General features: G+C 38.8%; 1 protein-coding gene across 1 annotated transcript in view; it reads right to left on the bottom strand.

Annotated features, from left to right (window-relative positions):
• camta1b (calmodulin binding transcription activator 1b) overlaps window positions 1–20793 on the bottom strand; it is a 72563-nt gene extending 51770 nt beyond the window's left edge. Inside the window, exons 1-4 of the mRNA XM_056467909.1 lie at window positions 20361–20793; window positions 17267–19855; window positions 5783–5923; window positions 527–2757 (exon numbers count right to left, since the gene is read on the bottom strand). Of these exons, the coding sequence (XP_056323884.1) occupies window positions 527–2757; window positions 5783–5923; window positions 17267–19855; window positions 20361–20793 (5394 nt within the window). The remainder of the gene's footprint in view (window positions 1–526; window positions 2758–5782; window positions 5924–17266; window positions 19856–20360) is intronic.
• Window positions 20794–20804: the final 11 nt, after the last annotated feature.

Here is a 20804-nt window from a genome sequence, read left to right on the forward strand (position 1 = left end):
TGCTTACCCCACTGGAAGATCATTTTTGATCTGACAAAAAAAAAAGACCTCTTGTTTCTGAATATAAATCTTGTCTTGATTTAAGAAGTTTTAGATATTTGGACTAGAACAAGACAAAAACTAAGCAGGAGAAGCATTTTTGCAGTGTATTTGAAAATCTGAAATACGAGGGTTAAAAAAGTGTCTAATGAAGTGTGCAGCAATGGACATTATTAATCAAAGATTTATTTTTGCTACATTTACAGTAGGAGATTTACAAATAGTCTCAATGGAACATGATCTTTAATTAATATTCTAATGATTTTTGTCAGAAAAGAGAAATCAATTCAATTTGACCCATTCACCGTGTGGCTATTCTCAAAAATGTACCCATGCAATTTAAGTCAAGCTCTGTCAAATATCCAGAGATTCTTTCTGCTCCTGCACATTTGCTTGCACCTCTGCTGCCCTCTGGTGGATATTCTACCACACATCACACGTATTATTCTGTTTTTGAACTATTCAGTATTGTCAATCACAAACTCACCTCAGGATAAGACCACTCTGGAGAATAGTCCGTCACCACAAATAACCTCCCGGTAGCCTGTAACATTCCCATGTTCCCATGAGCCACAGCAGCCGACACAGCCTCAGCAACCTGCATGTACGCCAGTTGTCCCGCCTCACCCGCCCCGGATTGCGAAGACTGCGGGCTGCAGCAGGGCTGTAGGCAGAGCTCTGCCGAATTATACCCTCTCGCCCCATGAGCTCCTTCATCTCCACCCTGCTGAGCTGCAGTCCCAGAGGAGACCTGCCCCTCTGTTCCTGAATGGGTCATCAGCTGATGGCTGTAGAGAGCATTGCTACCTGGCACTACCCCTGTACCACTTCCCCCCTCCACCGAAATGAAGTCATTGATGAGGTCTGAGAACTGATTCCCGAATGAAACATCAAAATGGTCTAAGTTGATCTCCATAGAGCCTCCTCCGTTGGTTCCACTGCTGGTCAAGCTTTGATGTGCGCCTACGGTGCTAAAAAGTCCAGGTACCAACCCGGCTCCCTGCAGGAGCTGTTGATGGGAACTATTAGAGGTGCTATTATCGGTGTCATTGCACAGGTTTCCAGATTCCCTTGCGCTCGTTCCTCCAGATCCTACTCCCCCAGTCTCTGTCGGCTGCTGGAGGTAGTGCTCAGCGCCTCCTACACCCTCAGCTTCTCCACCAGTCTGCAAGTGATCGCCTTGCTTCATCCTACCATCCGAATCTTTCTCCTGAATGCCTCCTCCTTCTTGTTCTGATCCTGTCGACTGCTCCAAACCGCTCATCTCCTCATGCTCCTGACCTGTAGTTGCAAAGCGGTTCTGGTACTGTAGAATCTGAAGTGAACCTGCCTGTCCGTTGTTGCGTTCAGTTGGAGATCCACCGTTGCAGTTGGAGGCAGTGTGCTGGTTTGGGTGGGTATGGTGATGGTGGTGGAAATCCCCGTTGGTTCCCGACGAGTCCGTTTTGACTACTGACAATCCCAAGTAGGCATTGGAGTCGTGAGAGTTCTGGGTGGAGCTGGAGTTGTTCTGGTGGTTCTGGGATTGAGGAGAACCTTGCAGGAAGAAACTGGGGGAGTGACTCTGGTGGGCCAGATGAGTTTGGCTGTAGCTCGCTGCTGCTATAACACTAGCCGGATAGTCTTGCTTGGCGTCAATCGCACTGAAATCCATCTGCTCCAGTGTGGTGCTGGGACTGAGGCCTCCTCCAGACGGCAGCAGAGAACCGGTGGGAGTCAAAGCTAGCGAGTTTTGAGCAGAATTGCTGCTTGAGGAACCAGAGATTGCACCGCTTACCACATCTCCAACCTGATAGCCGCTCTCTTTAGCCAGCTGCTGTTCGAATGACGTGTCCTCCGTCTTGATGTTTTTCACCAGGGCTGCGTTGAAGCTGTAACCGTTATCTCCGAGTGGTGGAGAACACCGCATCCCGTTACTGCAGCTGCTCCCATTGCTCTCCTCGGTCTTCATCCCGTTTCCTCCGTAGGTTTGACCTTGTTTGGGGTTATTGAGAAAACAGTCAGGGTCAAAGTTCATATTGGTTTCGGGTAACTTAATACTCCCGGTTTCCAAGTTACTAGACAGCACCAGTTCTTCGGACACACCGGCTGTTGTCAACATACCCAGTCCATCAGCAGACGCTGGATCCGTTAATCCTACCGCATTAGCAAAGGCAAACTTGTGGCTTTCGGCTGTCACTGCTAATACCAGGCTGCTGGAGGCGGTGTCGGGACCCAACAGGTGAGCGTTGGGGTCTACAGTAGGCGACATGCTATAGACTGGATCTCCAGAGACCTCGGACATGAATACGGTTGCAGATTGAGATAGGCTACTCATTACTGAAGCTACGTGGCCCATTCCAGTCACCACAGGACTGTCTGCCATATCCGGGTCAGAGTTTAAACCGCTGCTGATGGAGACAGGTGAGCTCTGGGTGGTGTCTGGCACTTCCACCTGATTGCTCGAGGACACCTCCATGCTGTTCTGGTGGAGTAGGGCCGGTTTGTGCACTTTGCCGTTTCTTTTCTCTCTGCCTCCTGCTCCAGCAGCTCCATCGCCTCCCGCTCGGCCGTTTTTGCCGCAGCTGTGGCTGTGCTCCGTCTTTCCTTCTGAAACATCGTTGTTTTGGACTTCGGAGTGGGTGCTGCTGTAGGCGCCTCCGGCACGTGGGTCCACTTTTGGGGAGATGATACGGTGTTTGGCACTGTTGCATTTGTGATGCAGGCTGCTTCCAGCACCTACAAAGGACAGACAGATGGTTTAACTTATGTTGTAAAACTAATGCTATTAAAATAGATTGACACATAAAGATGAATAGTGCATGTATTTGATAAATTTTCAATGCACGGGACAATATTTTTAATCCATTTACTCTGTTTATCAGTTTCAAAAAATAAATATTTTCCTACTACAATAGCATAATGTCGTTTATGCATATATAAATCACAGAAAATATAAATCAGCATATATAAATTACAGAAAGAGTACAGATAAAAACAAGTAATACAAAATATGGTTAATAAAAAATAGAATTAAATATAAAGTATAATGATCTTTTTTAAAGTAGATCTGACAGAATCTCATTTACTTTTAATTTATAATTTATAGCTTTTTTTTACCCTGATTTTCAATCACAACAAATGAAATCAATTATTTTGACCAACTAAATTACAAAATTTTTAATAAAAATTAGTTGTTATTTTATGTGTGATGACATTAATATTATTAAATCATGACAGTCATGGCAACGCGGTGGCAAAGTGGGTAGCACGATCGCCTCACAGCAAGAAGGTCACTGGTTAGAGCCCCGGCAGGGTCAGTTGGCATTTCTGGTAGGTGAATTAAGTATGCTAAAACTGACCGTAGTGTATGTGTGTGAATGAGTGTCTGTGGCGACCCTTGATTAATTAAGGGACTAAGCCGAAAAGAAAATGAATGAGTGACAGTCATTTGTGACGCTCAAGTTCATTTTTATCTAAATACTGCCATCCAGTGGCCATAATATATACTGAACCTGGAATTATGATACGACTGGCTCTCAGTATGGCTCTAAGAAATCATGCCAACAGTAGAGTCCAAATCATAACAAAAAAAATTAAATCAGGTTTATATGTTGAAATTTATATAAGTATTATAAATTAAAATCACTTGCTTTCTAAAATTACAAGCCTTCTAAAATGCTGTTTTCACTTAAACTTAAATATGCAAATGGATTTAATAAGTGCTAATTTGCAACACATTTGAAGCACACAGATCTATACATCAAATAAAGTACTCTAAGTTCTAAGTACTCTTAGAAATTTCAGAGTTTTTTTTGAGGATCTTTATATATAAATTTCCCCAATTTCTGTTACGGAGAGAAGATTTCTTCAGCACATTTTTAAATATAATAGTTTTAATAACTCATTTCTAATAACTGATTTATTTTATCTTTGCCATGATGACAGTAAATAATATTTGACTAGATATTTTTCAAGACACTTCTATACAGCTGAAAGTGACATTTAAAGGCTTAACTAGGTTAATTAGGTTAACTAGGCAGGTTAGAGTAATTTTGTTGCAAGTTATTGTATAACGGTGGTTTGTTCTGTAAACTATCGAAAAATATATATATATTAAGGGTCTAATAATTTTGACCCTAAAAATGTATTTTAAAATATTAAATACTGCTTTTATTCTAGCTGAAATAAAACAAATAAGACTTTCTCCAGAAGAAAAAATATTATCAGACATACTGTGAAAATTTCCTTGCTCTGTTAAACATCATTTGGGAAATATTAAAAAAAGAAAATCTAATTCAAAGGGGGGCTAATGATTATGACTTCAAATGTAAATATTTGATACTTGAATACTGAATATTAAAAGAAATAATCTGGTGTAGCAGCCGGTCAAAAATCTGCGCCCCAAATCTGCAGCTGTTCATTTCTTTATTTTTTGACCCTCCAGCCGATCAATAAACAAAATAGCTAGATTTTCCATTTGATTTAATGACCAATCAAATATTAAACCCCATTCACCAAATATTTAACTTAATTGAAACATTATATATTCATTTTATTTTCAGCTCAGTTTCTTTATTATTCAGGGGTCGCCACAGCGGAATGAACCGCCAACTTTTCCAGCATATGTTTTCCCTTCCAGTCGCAACCCATCACTGAGAAAATCCATACATTAACAAACCTAAAATAAAAGATTAAAGCAACGTGACTGTGCCTCAAAGCATCATATCGCTCTCTCTCGTAAATGTGATTTTCTTTAAAGTGTACTATTAAATAGCTCATTACTTTACTTTTAAATATCACTTTGTTTTGTGCAATGTGTTCTTTCTTGTAATTCAATAAGGGTGTGTTAATGGGGCAGCATACTGTATGTCTGAAGAAAAGGAGTGAGTCTGACCTGTTTTTGAACACACAGCCTTGGCTATATTTTTATTTAAAAATTCTCTTTTGGAAACAAATTTCGTTTGGTATAATTTGTATTGTTTTGTAGTTATATGTATTTCTTACATTATTATTTTTTTTTTCCTTTGGAGAAAGTTTTATTTAGTATTATTAATCTAGAACAGGGATGGGCAAACTCGATCCTGGAGGGCCGGTGTCCCTGCATAGTTTTGCACCAACCCTAATCAAACACACCTGCTTGTAGCTTTCTAGTGATGTTGAAGACACTAATTAGGGTGTTCAGGTGTGTTTGATTAGTGTTGGAGCAAAACTCTGCAGGGACACCGGCCCTCCAGGATCGAGTTTGCCCATGCCTGATCTAGAATAAAAGCAGTTTTAATTCTAAATAAAATTTTTAAAATACTTTTAAGGTCAATATTATTAGCTCCCCAAGCATTAAATCGTTATACAAAAAATCGTTAATTTCAATAATTTGCCTAATTACTCTAACTTGCCTAGTTAACCTAGTTAAGCAACTTGTCACTTTAAGCTATCTTGAAATATATCTAGTCAAATATTATTTACTGTCATCATGGCAAAGATAAAATAAATCAGTTATTAGAGATGAGTTATTAAAACTATTATGTTTAGAAATGTGTTGAGAAAATCTCTCCATTAAAAATATACAGGGGGGCTAATAATTCTGACTTCAGGTGTATGTAGCACCGTGGTCCAGCATTTCATTCCACTGTATGTCCACGCATGAAGCGATATGACAATAAAGCTAAACTTGACTTGCCTTACTAGTGTCTTGTTTCTCAGCAGATAACTCTATGCATATCAGAAGTGATGGAGGTTTGTGATTTGGGGCCTGTTCCCTTACCCAGGTTGCCCGTGCAGAGGCAGTTGTGCGTCCGCGGAGGTGGTTTGGTCTGGTGGCTGTCCAGAATTTGCTGCACGAGCTGCTCTGCCGAGAAGCCAGTGCTGCTATTCCCATTGCTGCAAGTCCACTTGATGCCATGAACTGCCGGGAGAGAGGAGACAGAGACGTCAGCCAGACAGCCAGACAGACCAGCAGCACCTCGCCAGCCAGACTGCACTACTGACACTGCAGGGAGAGACCTACGATACACTCTCTGAAATGAAGCTACACAATCTGTCACTAGGGCGGTACTTTTTCAAACGCTATATTATTATTATTAAAATGAATACCTTCACAGGAAACAATATCTGTTACTTAACAGTTTCTGTACTCTGTTTTGTTTATTTGAGGTTGTGAATTGCATTATGGGATGTTGATCTTTGATCTGTCCACTTTTGATATTGAAAATTTAACTCTTTAAATTTTATACTTAAACAAAGTGACTTTTATTGACATTTTAGTTGTTAGAAATAATATAATGTACAGTATAATAAATAATATCTAGAGAAATAAGTTAGTAAAATAACAGAAAATCTGCTGGCAGCTTGTTGGGGTAGTTACTTTAGAAAGTAATGCATTTCAATATTAAGTTACTCTCCAAAAAAGTAACTAGTTACGATCCTTAGTTACTTTTTATGGTAAGTAATGCGTTACTTTTGAGTGTTACTTTTGCGTTACTTTTTATTAACTGGCTGAGGCTCGGTCTCTTTCAGAACTTGTTTTTTTCTGTCTTTCTTTTTAACAGAGAAGCTCTGCAGTTAACAACTCACTGCATAACCTACACCTACATTTACACCTTTAAAAAACACATAAACACACACACACACACACACACATATATATATTTTAGAATAATGTTATCTGAGAACTTCCTGACCCCAGAGCTATACATGTCGTGTATACAGATTATTGAAAGTTTAAAGCAGGGGTGTCCAAACTCGGTCCTGGAGGGTTGGTGTCCTGCTGAGCCTAGCTCCAACTTGCTTCAACACACCTGCTAGGAAGTTTCTACTACATCTAGTAAGAGCTTAATTAGCTGGTTCAGGTGTGTTTGATTAGGGTTGAAGCTAAACTCTGCAGGACACCGGTCCTCCAGGACCGAGTTTAGACACCCCTGGTTTAAAGTTTTCTTCTTTTGTACTATTTGTCTTAAGTAAAATCACTGTCTATTAGGACTATAATCCCCTTTTCCTTTTCTTCGATGCATTCAAAATAATGAACACATTCACTCATTGACTTCATGATTCTTTATGACTACTTTAATTTTAATTAAGCAATTTATTAATTAAAAGCTAATTAATTAAACTACAAAGTAACTCATGTTACATTTTAAAAAGGTAACTAACATATTAATACTTATTTCTTAAAAGTAATGCGTTACTTTACTAGTTACACTCTCAGAAAAAATGGTACAATGTTGTACCAAAGAAGGTACAAACCCTTGTCACTGGGGCAGTACCTTTTCATGGGACAGAATTGTACCGTAAGACAAAGAAACAAATTTGTACCATTGCAGTTTGTTCCTTTAAGGACATGATTTGCATCATGGGAAACCAAAATGTACCTTTGATTTTTAAAACCTGCAGATACAATATTATACCTTTATCAAAGGTACAAATCTGATCCATGAACGTACCACCACAGTGACAAGACAAGACACTTTGTACCTCAACAGTGTCAAATGTGTTCCTTCATGAACTATTTAAAGGCATTTTTCTATATCCAAAATGCGTTAATTTATTTTCAGTAAATATAAAACATCAAATACATTTTTAAACAAGTTTTTTTTTTAAGTTTCTTTTTCTTTAAATGCACCTTTTCCATTTATATACATTTGTATATTTTTATATACTTTGAACTTTTACCTTCTGGTCGACGCTACAGAGCACTGCGCACCAGAACAGCCCGACACAGAAACAGTTTCTTCCCTCAGGCAATCCATCTCATGAACACTTGATGATAATAATTGTGGAACCAACATCACTACTTGCCCTACACTTTTATACACATATACACTTATTTAACAACACACTTACATGCCAATTTGCACATAACAGCTGCACATATAACGTTGTATATAGTAATAAACACGTACATACACTTGTCAATCTGTATATTTGCTCTCACTACTTACTTCTATTTTTTAAAATATATTTATTATCTGTTTTTTGTCCTGTCTCTGTAATCCTGTTTCACTGTAGAAGCTCTGTCACGAAAACAAATTCCTCGTATGTGTGAACATACCTGGCAATAAAGCTCTTTCTGATTCTGATTTAATAGAAAACATACATTTACATTTACAATATAAAAAATACATTTACAATATAAAACATTTTATTTTCTCCAATGTTCACACAATACCTGTATAATCACTTAAAAGTTAATTTAATTGACTTAATATTAAAATAGAAATAGAATTATACAAAAGTATTGTAACGAGATATGCACAGTGTTTAATTAGTTTCACAACACTAAAATGTCTGCATGAACACTTTGCATATGCGGGACTTTTGCCAGATCATGTGCATACGGGAAAGCAAATGCCAAAAGCTGGGAATATCAGTTATGAAAATGTGTTTATCAGAAAATGCTTACCAAATGTTTATTAAAATGTCTTAAATGTTTAGTTTACAATACCTTTAGTTTTGTTGTACGAGTTGTTTTGAATTATAGAACTTAATAATGAATATTTATGAGTTTCTTTAAACATAAGCTTTTAAATGATGATTCATGTTTTACTAAGGAAATTATTCATAAAATCACTTTGCCTTTCCAGTCATATTTATTTTCATAGATATTGAAATAAAGAAGGAGTTGTCCAACACTTATGACAACAATTGTCTACCTTCATTTCACTTGTACCATAAAAGGAATAGAACAGTATCATAAGAGGTCTTTTCTGTACTAAATAAGGTACAACGTTTACAAAGCTACAAAACCACCGTGTACCTTTTTTTCTGAGAGTGTACATAGAAAAGTAATATTTCTACATAACTTGCGTTACTTGTATGGCGGTACCCCCAACACTGATTACAAGGTATTTGTAGTGCAATATACAACACCAACCCAGACAATACATCACTTTAAACTAGGTCTCACCAAACTTGTTCCTGGATGGCCGGTGTCCTGCAGATTTTAGCTCCAACCCTAATCAAACACACCTGAACAAGCTAATCAAGGTTTTACTAGGTATACTTGAAACACCCAGGCAGGTGTGTTGAGGCAAGTTGGAGCTAAACCACAGAGGGACACCGGCCCTCCAGGACCAAGATTGGTGACCCCTGCTTTAAACTCTTAAAAATGTTAATAAAGGTCACTTTTTCAAACTTTTCAAGGTCAAAAGTTGACAGAAGAATTAACAAGGTCTCTAAATGCGATTCAAAAGCATACATGTAAATAAAATAAAAACTTGAACCACAAAATACAGGAAACTGCTCATTTACATGTTTATAACAGCGTATAAAGTATAAATGTGTAACTCATAGTACCTTAAAGGTATAAAAGTGAAACATAAAGGTACAAAAGTGTACCCTAAAAGTTACTAATGTCCACCTGTACAGTACAAAAGTGACAGATTTTGTACCATTATTTTGGAGAGTGTGCTGACTACAGCTTCTGAATCAACTAATACTTTCTAGAGGCTTTCTGTCTTTTCCTACAGGCCTGACACTTGCTGCTGAACATCACTGATGTACAGTTAAAGACAAAATTATTAATTAGATTTATCTTTACATTTACATTTAGTCATTTAGCAGACGCTTATCCAAAGCGACTTACAAATGAGGACAAGGAAGCAATTCACACAACTATAAGAGCAGCAGTGAACAAGTGCTATAGGCAAGTTTCAGGTGTGTAAAGTCTAAGAAGCAAAGCATTAGTAATGTAACTTTTTATTTTTATTTTTATTGTTTTTTTAATTTTTAATTTTTTTGAGAGAGAGTACAGTTAGTGGTATAGCCAGAGAGGCAGTTGCAGATTAGGAAGGAAAGTGGAGACTAAATAGTTGAGGTTTTAGTCGTTTCTTGAAGACAGCAAGTGACTCTGCAGTTCTGATGTAGTTAGGGAGTTCATTCCACCAACTGGGCAGATTGAATGTGAGAGTTCGGGAAAGTGATTTCTTCCCTCTTTGGGATGGAACAACGAGGCGACGTTCATTCACAGAACGCAAGTTTCTGGAGGGCACATAAATCTGCAGAAGTGAGAGCAGAGAAGAAGGAGCAAAGCCAGAGGTCACTTTGTAAGCAAACATCAGAGCTTTGAATTTGATGCGAGCAGCAACTGGCAGCCAGTGCAAACGGGTGAGTAGCGGAGTGACATGTGCTCTTTTGGGTTCATCAAAGACCACTTGTGCTGCTGCGTTCTGAAGCAGCTGAAAAGGTTTGATAGAATTAGCTGGAAGCCCGGCTAGTAGAGAGTTGCAATAATCCAGTTGGGAGAGAACAAGAGCTTGAACAATGAGTTGAGCTGCATGTTCAGATAGGAAGGATCGGACCTTTCTGATGTTAGTGCGAATCTGCAAGATTGAGCAGTTCTAGAAATGTGGTCAGAGAAGTTTAGTTGGTCATCAATCTTTAAAATATTTGCTGTTAAATATATTTTTTAAACACATTTTAAAACATAACTGAGAAATGGCTGTGACAACCTTTACCTTATTCACCAAGAGTTTGCCTTCTTGGTGATACAGCCACTATATGGAAGGGAATATCTAAAGCACAGGCTGGGCTCGTCGTTGCAGGATGAATTATGGCTGTTAGACTGGTGCTGCGAAATTGGAAGAACTCAGATTCTCCCTCTTTTAAGGATTGGATTGAGCTGATGACTTCTACTGCATCATATAAATGTATGTTGGCAAGACCTCAGGACTCCACCCATACTTTCAAGCAGAAATGGGGTGGCTTTTTACAGTATTTGGAGAGCATGTAAAGGGAAAATTGAAGGGTTGTCATTTTGGCTGTCTGTTGTATTATTTTAGATTTAATATTTATGTTATATTTTTTGCTTTGTTACTATTTTTATTCTAATTAGTTTACATTATTTTCCTGAATGTTGATTTTGTATTGTGAATTTTCAAAAAAAGTTAAATGATTAAAAACAACAACATAATAACTATATTCTAATGACTAATTTCTTTCGTCTTTGCCATCGTGACGGTATATAAGGAGATCGGGAATGAAAGTACCATTTTTAAAAGATAATGTTTTTGACAGAAATATATTTTTGCTGTAGTTACCAAGTCATATGAGTGGTCTATCAATATCAGGTGGTATTTTGAAAAAACTTTACCAGTACAACAGTATTTGCTAGATTTATTGCTTTAATATTATTTATTTTAAATATATGACTATGACCTTTTTAAACATATTTTGTCCTTTATTTTTGTAAATAAATATTACACTGCATTTTCATTTTAAATTTCAGTTCAATAAACAGTTTCAACAATGCAAAATGTTAAAATGTTCTACATTTTTACAAATATTTGTTGTTATTATTGGCAATATGCATTCATTTTAATAAAACATATTAATTAAAACACCTTTTCTCTATTAAGCACAAGAATCTACCGCTTTATTGTGATTACTGTTTTCATAAACTTTTTATACATATGCAGGTACTTACAGCATTAGAAAACACACCCTTTACTGTAGTCAAATCGAGTGTTGTCCACTAATTTAACATTGATGAAAAACCTTTTTCATTTTCAAATGTTCAGCTTGTGATTTTCAGGTTGTTTCTTTATGCAAATTTTGAGAATTCAAATTAAATTGAGCTGGTTTATTTTAGAGGTTAAGTGAAGCTGAGTCATCTCTGACCCGAAGGATGAACGGTGTCTACAAAATTACCTTTAATCAATCACTACAACAAGCCGAAAACAAGGTTGACGGTCTTTTACAGAACAACAGCGCCGCACTGACATCTGCTGGACACACTAAAGTACTGCAGGTAAAACACTGACGATCAGCTATTATTGACCTTATTCCTCAATGCGGAAGTGCGCTTGTTTTTGCGATTGTTTTTGAACTTCCGACTCAGCTGTCTATGGGAGAAATGACTAGGAATAATAAACGGCACAAAACGGTCAAACTACTTGCTCTATATGCAAGTGTTTTATGACTATACAGACAACTTAGAATAATATAATAAGAAAACATCAGTTTGCAACATCAACCAGCAAACCGAGCTGTTCTTAACGTCTAAAAATGAATGGAAGTGAATGAGACCGGAAGTCTCGAGCCAAAAAGATTCCAATGGCTGCGCCTACTCGTACGTGAAGAATAGGGTGAATAATGACTGCTGTGTGCTTATAAGAGCAAACCAGCAAAGTACCTTTAAGGCCTTTATATGTATTCTATAGTCTTTGATATTACTGTAGGACTACCGGGTGCCATGGCTGGAACTGCTTAGAGCCCCCAAATGCCTAAATCTGCCCCTGTACATATGCAGGTACTTTTAGTATTAGAAAATACACCCTTTTACTGTAGTCAAAAACGAGTGTTGTCCACTAATTTAACATTGATGAAAAACTCACAGAGTTTGTGATGAGTTGTTTCTTCATGCAAAATTTGAGAATTCAAATTAAATTTAGCTGCTTTATTTTAGAGGTTAAGTGAAGCTGAGTCATTTCTGACCCGAAGGATGAACGGTGTCTACAAAATTACCTTTAATCAATCACTACAACAAGCCGAAAACAAAGTTGACGGTCTTTTACGGAATAACAGCGCCGCACTGACATCTGCTGGACACTCTGAGATACTGCAGGTAAAACACTGACGATCAGCTATTATAATGACTGCTGTGTCTTTATGAGAGCAAACCAGCAAAGTACCATTAAGGCTTTTATATATATTCTATAGTCTTTGATATTGCTGTAGGACTACCGGGGGCCATGGCTGGAACTGCTTGGGCCCCCAAATTCCTAAATCTGCCCCTGTACATATGCAGGTACTTTTAATATTAGAAAATACACCCTTTTACTGTAGTAAAAAACGAGTGTTGTCCACTAATTTAACATTGATGAAAACTCACAGAGTTTGTGATGAGGAGGTTGTTTCTTCATGCAAAATTTGAGAATTAAAATTAAATTTAGCTGCTTTATTTTAGAGGTTAAGTGAAGCTGAGTCATTTCTGACCTGAAGGATGAACGGTGTCTACAAAATTACCTTTAATCAATCACTACAACAAGCCGAAAACAAAGTTGACGGTCTTTTACGGAATAACAGCGCCGCACTGACATCTGCTGGACACTCTGAGATACTGCAGGTAAAACACTGACGATCAGCTATTATAATGACTGCTGTGTGTTTATAAGAGCAAACCAGCAAAGTACCTTTAAGGCCTTTATATGTATTCTATAGTCTTTGATATTACTGTAGGACTACCGGGTGCCATGGCTGGAACTGCTTAGAGCCCCCAAATTCCTAAATCTGCCCCTGTACATATGCAGGTACTTTTAGTATTAGAAAATACACCCTTTTACTGTAGTAAAAAACGAGTGTTGTCCACTAATTTAACATTGATGAAAAACTCACAGAGTTTGTGATGAGGAGGTTGTTTCTTCATGCAAAATTTGAGAATTAAAATTAAATTTAGCTGCTTTATTTTAGAGGTTAAGTGAAGCTGAGTCATTTCTGACCTGAAGGATGAACGGTGTCTACAAAATTACCTTTAATCAATCACTACAACAAGCCGAAAACAAAGTTTAACTGTCTTTTAAAGAACAACAGCGCCGCAGTGACATCTGCTGGACACTCTGAGGTACTGCAGTTAAAACACTGACGATCAGCTATTAGAGTGACTGCTGTCTGTTTATAAGAGCAAACCAGTCACATCCATTTCTTCTCTGCGCTGTGTTCCAGTAATCAGGCTCTCTGTGCTGCTTTAATGAGATGAAAGCATCGCAGATCTAGATGTGCAGAATGACAGGAACTAAAGCCGTCATGTTTGCTGCTTCTAATGTTGATAGAAAGCTCAGCGTGGAGCTACAGTGTGCTCTTCATCTACTGAGAGCATCATTCTTCATCTTTCAGTCCAGAAATAAACATCACAGTCATCTGATGCAATCCAATTAGAGACACTCAGAGGAAAAACTTCACGAGTTCAGTCAATACAAATCAGTTTGTGTCTGAGAGAGGCAGTTGCTTACAGATACGTCACACAAAGACACACACACAAAGATGCACAGACATACACACTTAGATGTACACGCAGACACACACACCATACCTGCCAACATTTGTCTCTGAAAATCCAGTAGACCGGGGGTGGGGGTGGGGAAATTACAGGAGTTTTCCGGGAGTAATAACAAAACGGGATGGTTGCGGGAGATTGGTCGGAAATACTGGAGACTCCCAGGAAAAAACGAGAATGTTGGCAGCTAAGACACACATAGATTTTCAGAGGTCGCCCCAGCAGAATAAACTGCCGACTATTCCAGCATATGTTTTACACAGAGGATGCCATTCGAGTTGCAACCTAGTACTGGGAAACACCCATTCACACACATACACTACCAGCCAAATTTAGTTTATTTAATTCACCTATAGCGGATGTGTTTGGACTATAGGAGAAACCGGAGCACCCAGAGGAAACCAATACCAGCACAGGGAGAACATGCACACTTCACACAGAAATGACAACTGACCCAGCCGGGACTCGAACCAGTGACCTTCTCGCCGTGAGGCAACAGTGCTAACCACTAAGCCACCATGCCACCTCTTTTATAACAAACAATAAAAAATAACATGAAAAAACAAACCAAAAACTATAATATTCTTTATCAAATATTTCCAAAAGCGCTGTTTAGTCGGGGCCAGTGGTGTAGTGGTTAGTGCGTCGACACATGCACTGTGGTGTTTGCGGCGACCCGAGTTCGATTCCCACCTTGGGGTCCTATGCCGATCCTTCCCCTCTCTCTGCTTCCCTCACTTTCCTGTCAATGCTCTCTACTGTCCTGTCCATTAAAGGTGACCCCCCACACCCCCCCCCCCCCCGCGAAAAAAAAAATTGATCAAATAAAATAAAAACGCTGTTTATATAATAGCATAATACAAACAATAATAATATACATAATATAACAACCAGGGGTAGCACGGTGGCGCAGTGGGTAGCACAATCGCCTCACAGCAAGAAAATTGCTGGTTTAAGCCTCGACTGGGTCAGTTGGCATTTCTGTATTGAGTTTGCATGTTCTCCCTGTGTTCGCGTGGGTTTCCTCAGGGTGCTCCGGTTTCTCCTACAAGTCCAAAGACATGTGGTATAGGTGAATTGGGTAAGCTAAATTGTCTGTAGTGTATGACTGTGCATGGATGCTTCTCAGTGATAGGTTGCAGCTGGAAGGGCATTCGCTGTGTAAAACATATGCTGGATAAGTTGGCGGTTCATTCCGCTGTGGCGACCCTAAAGGGACTAAGCTGAAAAGAAAATGAATGATTGAATGGATATAACAACAAATTTTAAACATAATAGTTTTAATAACTAATTACAATGACTAATTTATTTAGCCTTTTCCATGATGGCTTCATAATATTTTACTAGTTATGTAGGGTACATGTGACCATTATGCTTAATTCACAAGTCCTGACGCGTATTAGTGCTCTTACATTCGATCAAGACACGAGAGTCCATCTAATTCAATGTATCTTCGTTTTATTTTCACATTAGACATCCACACGTGCCAATGTTGTCAAAATCCACTCACATACAACTTGTTTGTTCCAGCCTGATGAACAATGACTCCAATATTTCACTTCTACGGTCAAAAGCTTGTGCTCTCCAACTTCTGCACATTGCACTAAAAACTCACGTGTGTCACACCAACTGTGGAAACTTTTTGAAGCATACTACACATGCGCAGTAGAAAATAACGTAAAGTATATGACATGCAAATGGCAAGAACATAAGAAGTATATAAAAACAGTATATATAAAAAAGTATATAACATGCAAATATATATATATAACCATAAAACTTACCTAAAACAATAAACTATTAAATATGGCTCCTACATTTCCGGCCCCTAATTGACAGGCAGGCAGACTGACAATTACTTTATGCTTTCCCTTTTTTTTTTTTTTTTTTTTTTACAGAAACAGAGCCATATAATTTCAATGTTTAAGCATCAATTTAATCTTCTTAACTGTCCAGTGTCCACAATTTGCATCCAAAGAAATTGTCAGATACTTGCTTAACGGTCCATTTCACATATAAGGCATAGCTTGTCTATTGGCCTTTCCAGGGTATTGGTTTTAGTCTTAACCAACACACGTCTCACAAGTCCTTTTTTGTCAGGGAACTGTTTTGTGATTCTTCCAAGAACCCATGAATTTCTTGGAGACGATTCATCAACAATAAGAACGACATCTCCAACTGAAAGGTTTTTTCTGGCTTGAAACCATTTTTGACGCTCCTGAAGTAAAGGCAAATACTCACGCACCCACCGCTTCCAAAACAAGTCAGCAATGTACTGAATTTGTCTCCACTTGCGACGTGCATATGTGTCCTCTTTTTTGAAAAGTCCAGGAGGCAAGTTTGGTTGTTTTTTCAATAGTAGCAGGTGGTTGGGTGTCAAAGGTTCCAAATCAGTGGGATCATCCGTAGCGGTGGTAAGTGGTCGGTCATTTATTATTGCTTCCACCTCACACAGCAATGTATGCAAACTTTCATCCGTTAACCTTTGCTCTTTCAGTACTGATTTCAAGATTTTTTTAACAGATCTTATCTGCCTTTCCCATACTCCACCGAAGTGAGATCCAGAAGGTGGGTTGAATATCCACTGTATGCCTTTTTGCATAAGAGTACATTCAATTTTTGATTGATTCCACTGTTGTATGGACTTACGAAGTTCCATCTCAGCACCCATAAAATTAGTGCCATTGTCACTTCTCAGGATTGACACCTGCCCTCTTCTGCTTACAAACCGTCGAATGGCATTTAGGCAGGAATCTGTGTCTAATGAATGTGCAACTTCAATATGGATAGCTCTTGTTGTCAAACAAGTGAACAATACACCATATCTCTTCACATTGCTTCTACCTTGTTTGACTTCGAATGGTCCAAAATAATCCACACCTACATTTGTGAAAGGTGGCTGATCTGGTGTTACTCTGTCACGTGGTAGTTCTGACATCTTTTGCTCGCCAGCCTTTGCTCTGAATTTTCTGCATGTCACGCACCTGGACAGAAACTTTCTTACAATTGAGTTAGCAGATGTGATCCAAAATTTTTGCCGCAGTTTTGAAATCATATAATTTCTTCCACAATGTCCAACTCTCTCATGAATGTCTCTTAAGATTAAAGTGGTGACATGGGATTCTTTAGGTATAATGACTGGGTGTTTTACATGCTCAGGCATTGCAGATCTACCAAGACGTCCTCCAACTCTTAGCACTCCATCCTGTATTATTGGATCAACTCTGGTGAGGCAACTGTTCCTTTTTACGCATGAGTTACCTTTCTGCAAAGTGACCAGTTCTTCCTTGAATTCTCGACCCTGAATGAATTTGATGATCTCAATTTCTGCTCTTGATAAGTCCTGCGTTGATAGAGACTTGCAAGTATCTGCTATGTGATCAGATTCGTCTGCTTTAACCTTTTTTGTTTTTTGCATAAGCATGTCTTTGACCCGAAGAATCCAGGCTACAGCTCTTTTCAACTTGTACCAGTCAGAGTAATAACTAAGCAGTTTACATACAGCATCTGTGCTTTCTGTAGCACTCACCAGATTAACTGAGCCAGAGTGTTTAACCTCAATGTCATCATCTCTTACTGACAGGTCACAAATGTTCTCAGGCCAGTTACTTTCTGAATCTTTGAGAAAGGAGGGACCTTCAATCCAGTTTGTGCTTTTCATGAATTTTTCACAACAAAGTCCCCTGGATGCAGGATCAGCTGGATTCTGTGAGGTACTGATATACCTCCACTGTTGTAATTTGGTTGAATCTCTTATGATGGCAATTCTATTGGCAACAAAGGTTTTGAAACGAAGTTTTTCGTTTTCAATATACCTCAAAACAGTTGTGCTGTCAGTCCAAAATACAGAGTCCAGTAATTCCATTTCCAGTTCATATTTTAACATCTTGTCGATGTTCACAGCGACCACTGCCGCAGTCAATTCCATGCGTGGAATAGTGATTTGTTTCAGTGGTGCAACACGAGACTTCCCCATCATGAACGCGCAGTGTGTGAGTCCATCTACATTTGTCAACTTAAGGTAAGAGACTACTCCATATCCCATCTCACTTGCATCGGAGAAATGGTGAAGTTGTGCTGTAGTTGTAACTCCAAAGTCAGCTGGTTTTATGCATCTGACCACACTGAATTCAGACAACTGATGCAAGTCTTGTAACCAAGTTTTCCATCTTTTTGCAAACTGTTCAGGAATGTTGTCATCCCATGTCAACTTCTCTTTGCACAATTGCTGCATCAAAATCTTTGCTGGCAATATAACGGGTGAGAGAAAACCCAGCGGGTCATAGATTGAGCTTGCAATTGACAGGATTCCTCTTCTGGTGACAGGTTGTTCCTTCACATTGACTCTGAACTTGAACGTGTCTGAATTAACACACCACAGCAACCCTAGAGCTCTCTCGACAGGAAGTGCATCCTGACTTAAATCTAAGTCTCTTACTTCTTTAGCTCTTTCACTTTCAGGAATAGAAGACAATAAAGCACGACTGTTACTTGCCCATTTGGTGAGGTGAAACCCTCCACTAGCACAAAGATCTGTGAGATTTTTGTATAAGGCGATGGCTTGCTCATCACTTGAAACTGACTTCAAGCAGTCATCTACATAGAAGTTTTTAAGCACCGTGTTGACTGCTTCAGATGATGCATTGCTGCGATTTTCTTCTGCTGTTTTTCTAAGGGCATAGTTAGCAACACTTGGAGATGATTTTGCACCAAATAGGTGGACCAGCATTTTGTACTCCACTAAGTCCTGATTCACATCTCCATTCGGCCACCACAGAAAGTGCAAAAAGTCAGTGTCTTTTTCAGGAAGTTTCACTTGATAATACATGGCTTCAACATCTGCCATCATAGCCACTGATTCTTGCCTGAAACGTACAAGCACTCCAATGAGAGAATTCGTCATGTCTGGTCCTTGCAGGAGCTCATTGTTTAATGATACTCCCTGAAAGCTGGCTGCACAGTCAAAAACTACTCTTAACTTTTTCTTTTGCGGATGGTATACCCCATGGTGAGGTATATACCACACATGACCCTCTTGGTGGCTCAGGTGAGGTGTAGTGACCTTGACTGCATGACCTTTGGTGAACATGTCATTCATGAAATTTGAATACTCCTCATGAAAAGAGCGGTTTTTCTTGAATTTCCTTTTAAGATTTAACGCACGCTGGATGGCTGCGCTTAGGTTGTTGGGCATTTGAACAACTGTTTTCTTAAATGGAAGGCCAATGTAATAATGACCATTAGAAAACTCCATAGAATTAGAAACAGAGTCCAAAAACTGATAATCATCTTGCGACAACTCAGCTTTATCATCACAATTCCGTTCAGGGAAATCTTGGTTATACTGTTGTATTAGCATCTGTTCCATACATTCAATGGAAATTCTGTTGACTGAAGCACTTGTTTGCCTTTTGTCATACATGATTTCCTCAACAGGTTCTCTGAGAGGTCCATTCAGAATCCATCCAAGAGCAGTTTTTACTGCATATGGCCCATTGTGTTTACTGTTGATTACTTGCCAGGGCTCTAGAAGCTTGTACTCCTTATTGCCTATGAGGATTTCAATTTCAGCATTAATCTGAGGCAACTTTACTTCGCTGAGGTATGGCCACTTTTCGATATCCTGTTGTTGTGGGATGTTTTCCATTGACACTGGAATGCTCTTTTGTGTAAACACTTTTGAAAGTTCAACAAAGTTGTTTTCTTCCAGACCACTAATCTCCAAGTCAGTGAGCAGATAGCTTTCTACTCGTTTCTTTGAGTTCATGGTGTTTAACAACATGTCAACTTTTCTGCCTTGAACATTTAACCGTCTTGCTAACGACTCAGTGCAGAAAGTGGCAGAACTTCCTGGGTCCATAAATGCATATACTTTCACTGTCCTGTCACTTTTTTTGGACTTTATTTTAACAGGTACTATGGCAAGAACGCAATTGTCTCCGGCCCCAGTACAGGCACTTGTTTCATGACTCACTGCAACAGGAACATTTTTAACTGTTTCAGTTTCATCCACTTTTGTTACCACCTTCTCATGAGTTTTGTCGTGTGCATGAATGTGTAACATGCACGGATGTTTCTTTGAGCACAACTTACAAGTGATTCGCTTCGTACAATCCTTGCTTACGTGTCCTTTTTTTAAGCATCCGAAGCAGAATCCATTCTTTCTCAGAAAGTCCAACTTGTCTTTGTATAACTTTGCACTGAATTTGTAACACTCATCCAATGTGTGATTTTTCTCACATAATGCACAGGGTTTAGTGAAAGCACTAATAACTGATGCACCATCATTTTTTGCTGTATTTAAGTCCTTGTGCCTTTCACTAAACTGTTGTATGCCAGTTGCAAAGCTGCCTACCTCTTTTGCCCTCCTTATTCAGTTTGATTGCCTGAGAAGACTTATTAGTGTGTTTCTTATCACCTGACAAAACGTCCAGATCTCCAAAGAGTGGATTTGATATTACCTTTGCTTGTCGGTCAACAAATTCCACCAACTGTATGAATCTGGCTCTCCTTCCTGTGCGATCCTCATGCTCATAAGCGTGGGCCCTCCATCTTTCACGCAATTTGTATGGCAGCTTTGAAATGATAATCCTCATGTTGGTAGGATTGTCTAGCTCATCCATGTAATCAATGTCTTCCATAACATTGCGGCAAGTCACTAAAAACAGTGAGTAAGCACTTAAAGACTTTCCGTCCTCTGACTTTATTTCAGGCCATTTGAATGCCTTTTGCATCAAAGATGTCGCAATTTTCAGCTCATTACCAAACCTCTCATGTAACAGTTTCATCGCTTCTGCAT

The sequence above is a fragment of the Danio aesculapii genome, chromosome 11, assembly GCF_903798145.1.
Source record: "Danio aesculapii chromosome 11, fDanAes4.1, whole genome shotgun sequence".
In the NCBI taxonomy this organism is placed as follows: Eukaryota; Metazoa; Chordata; class Actinopteri; order Cypriniformes; family Danionidae; genus Danio; species Danio aesculapii.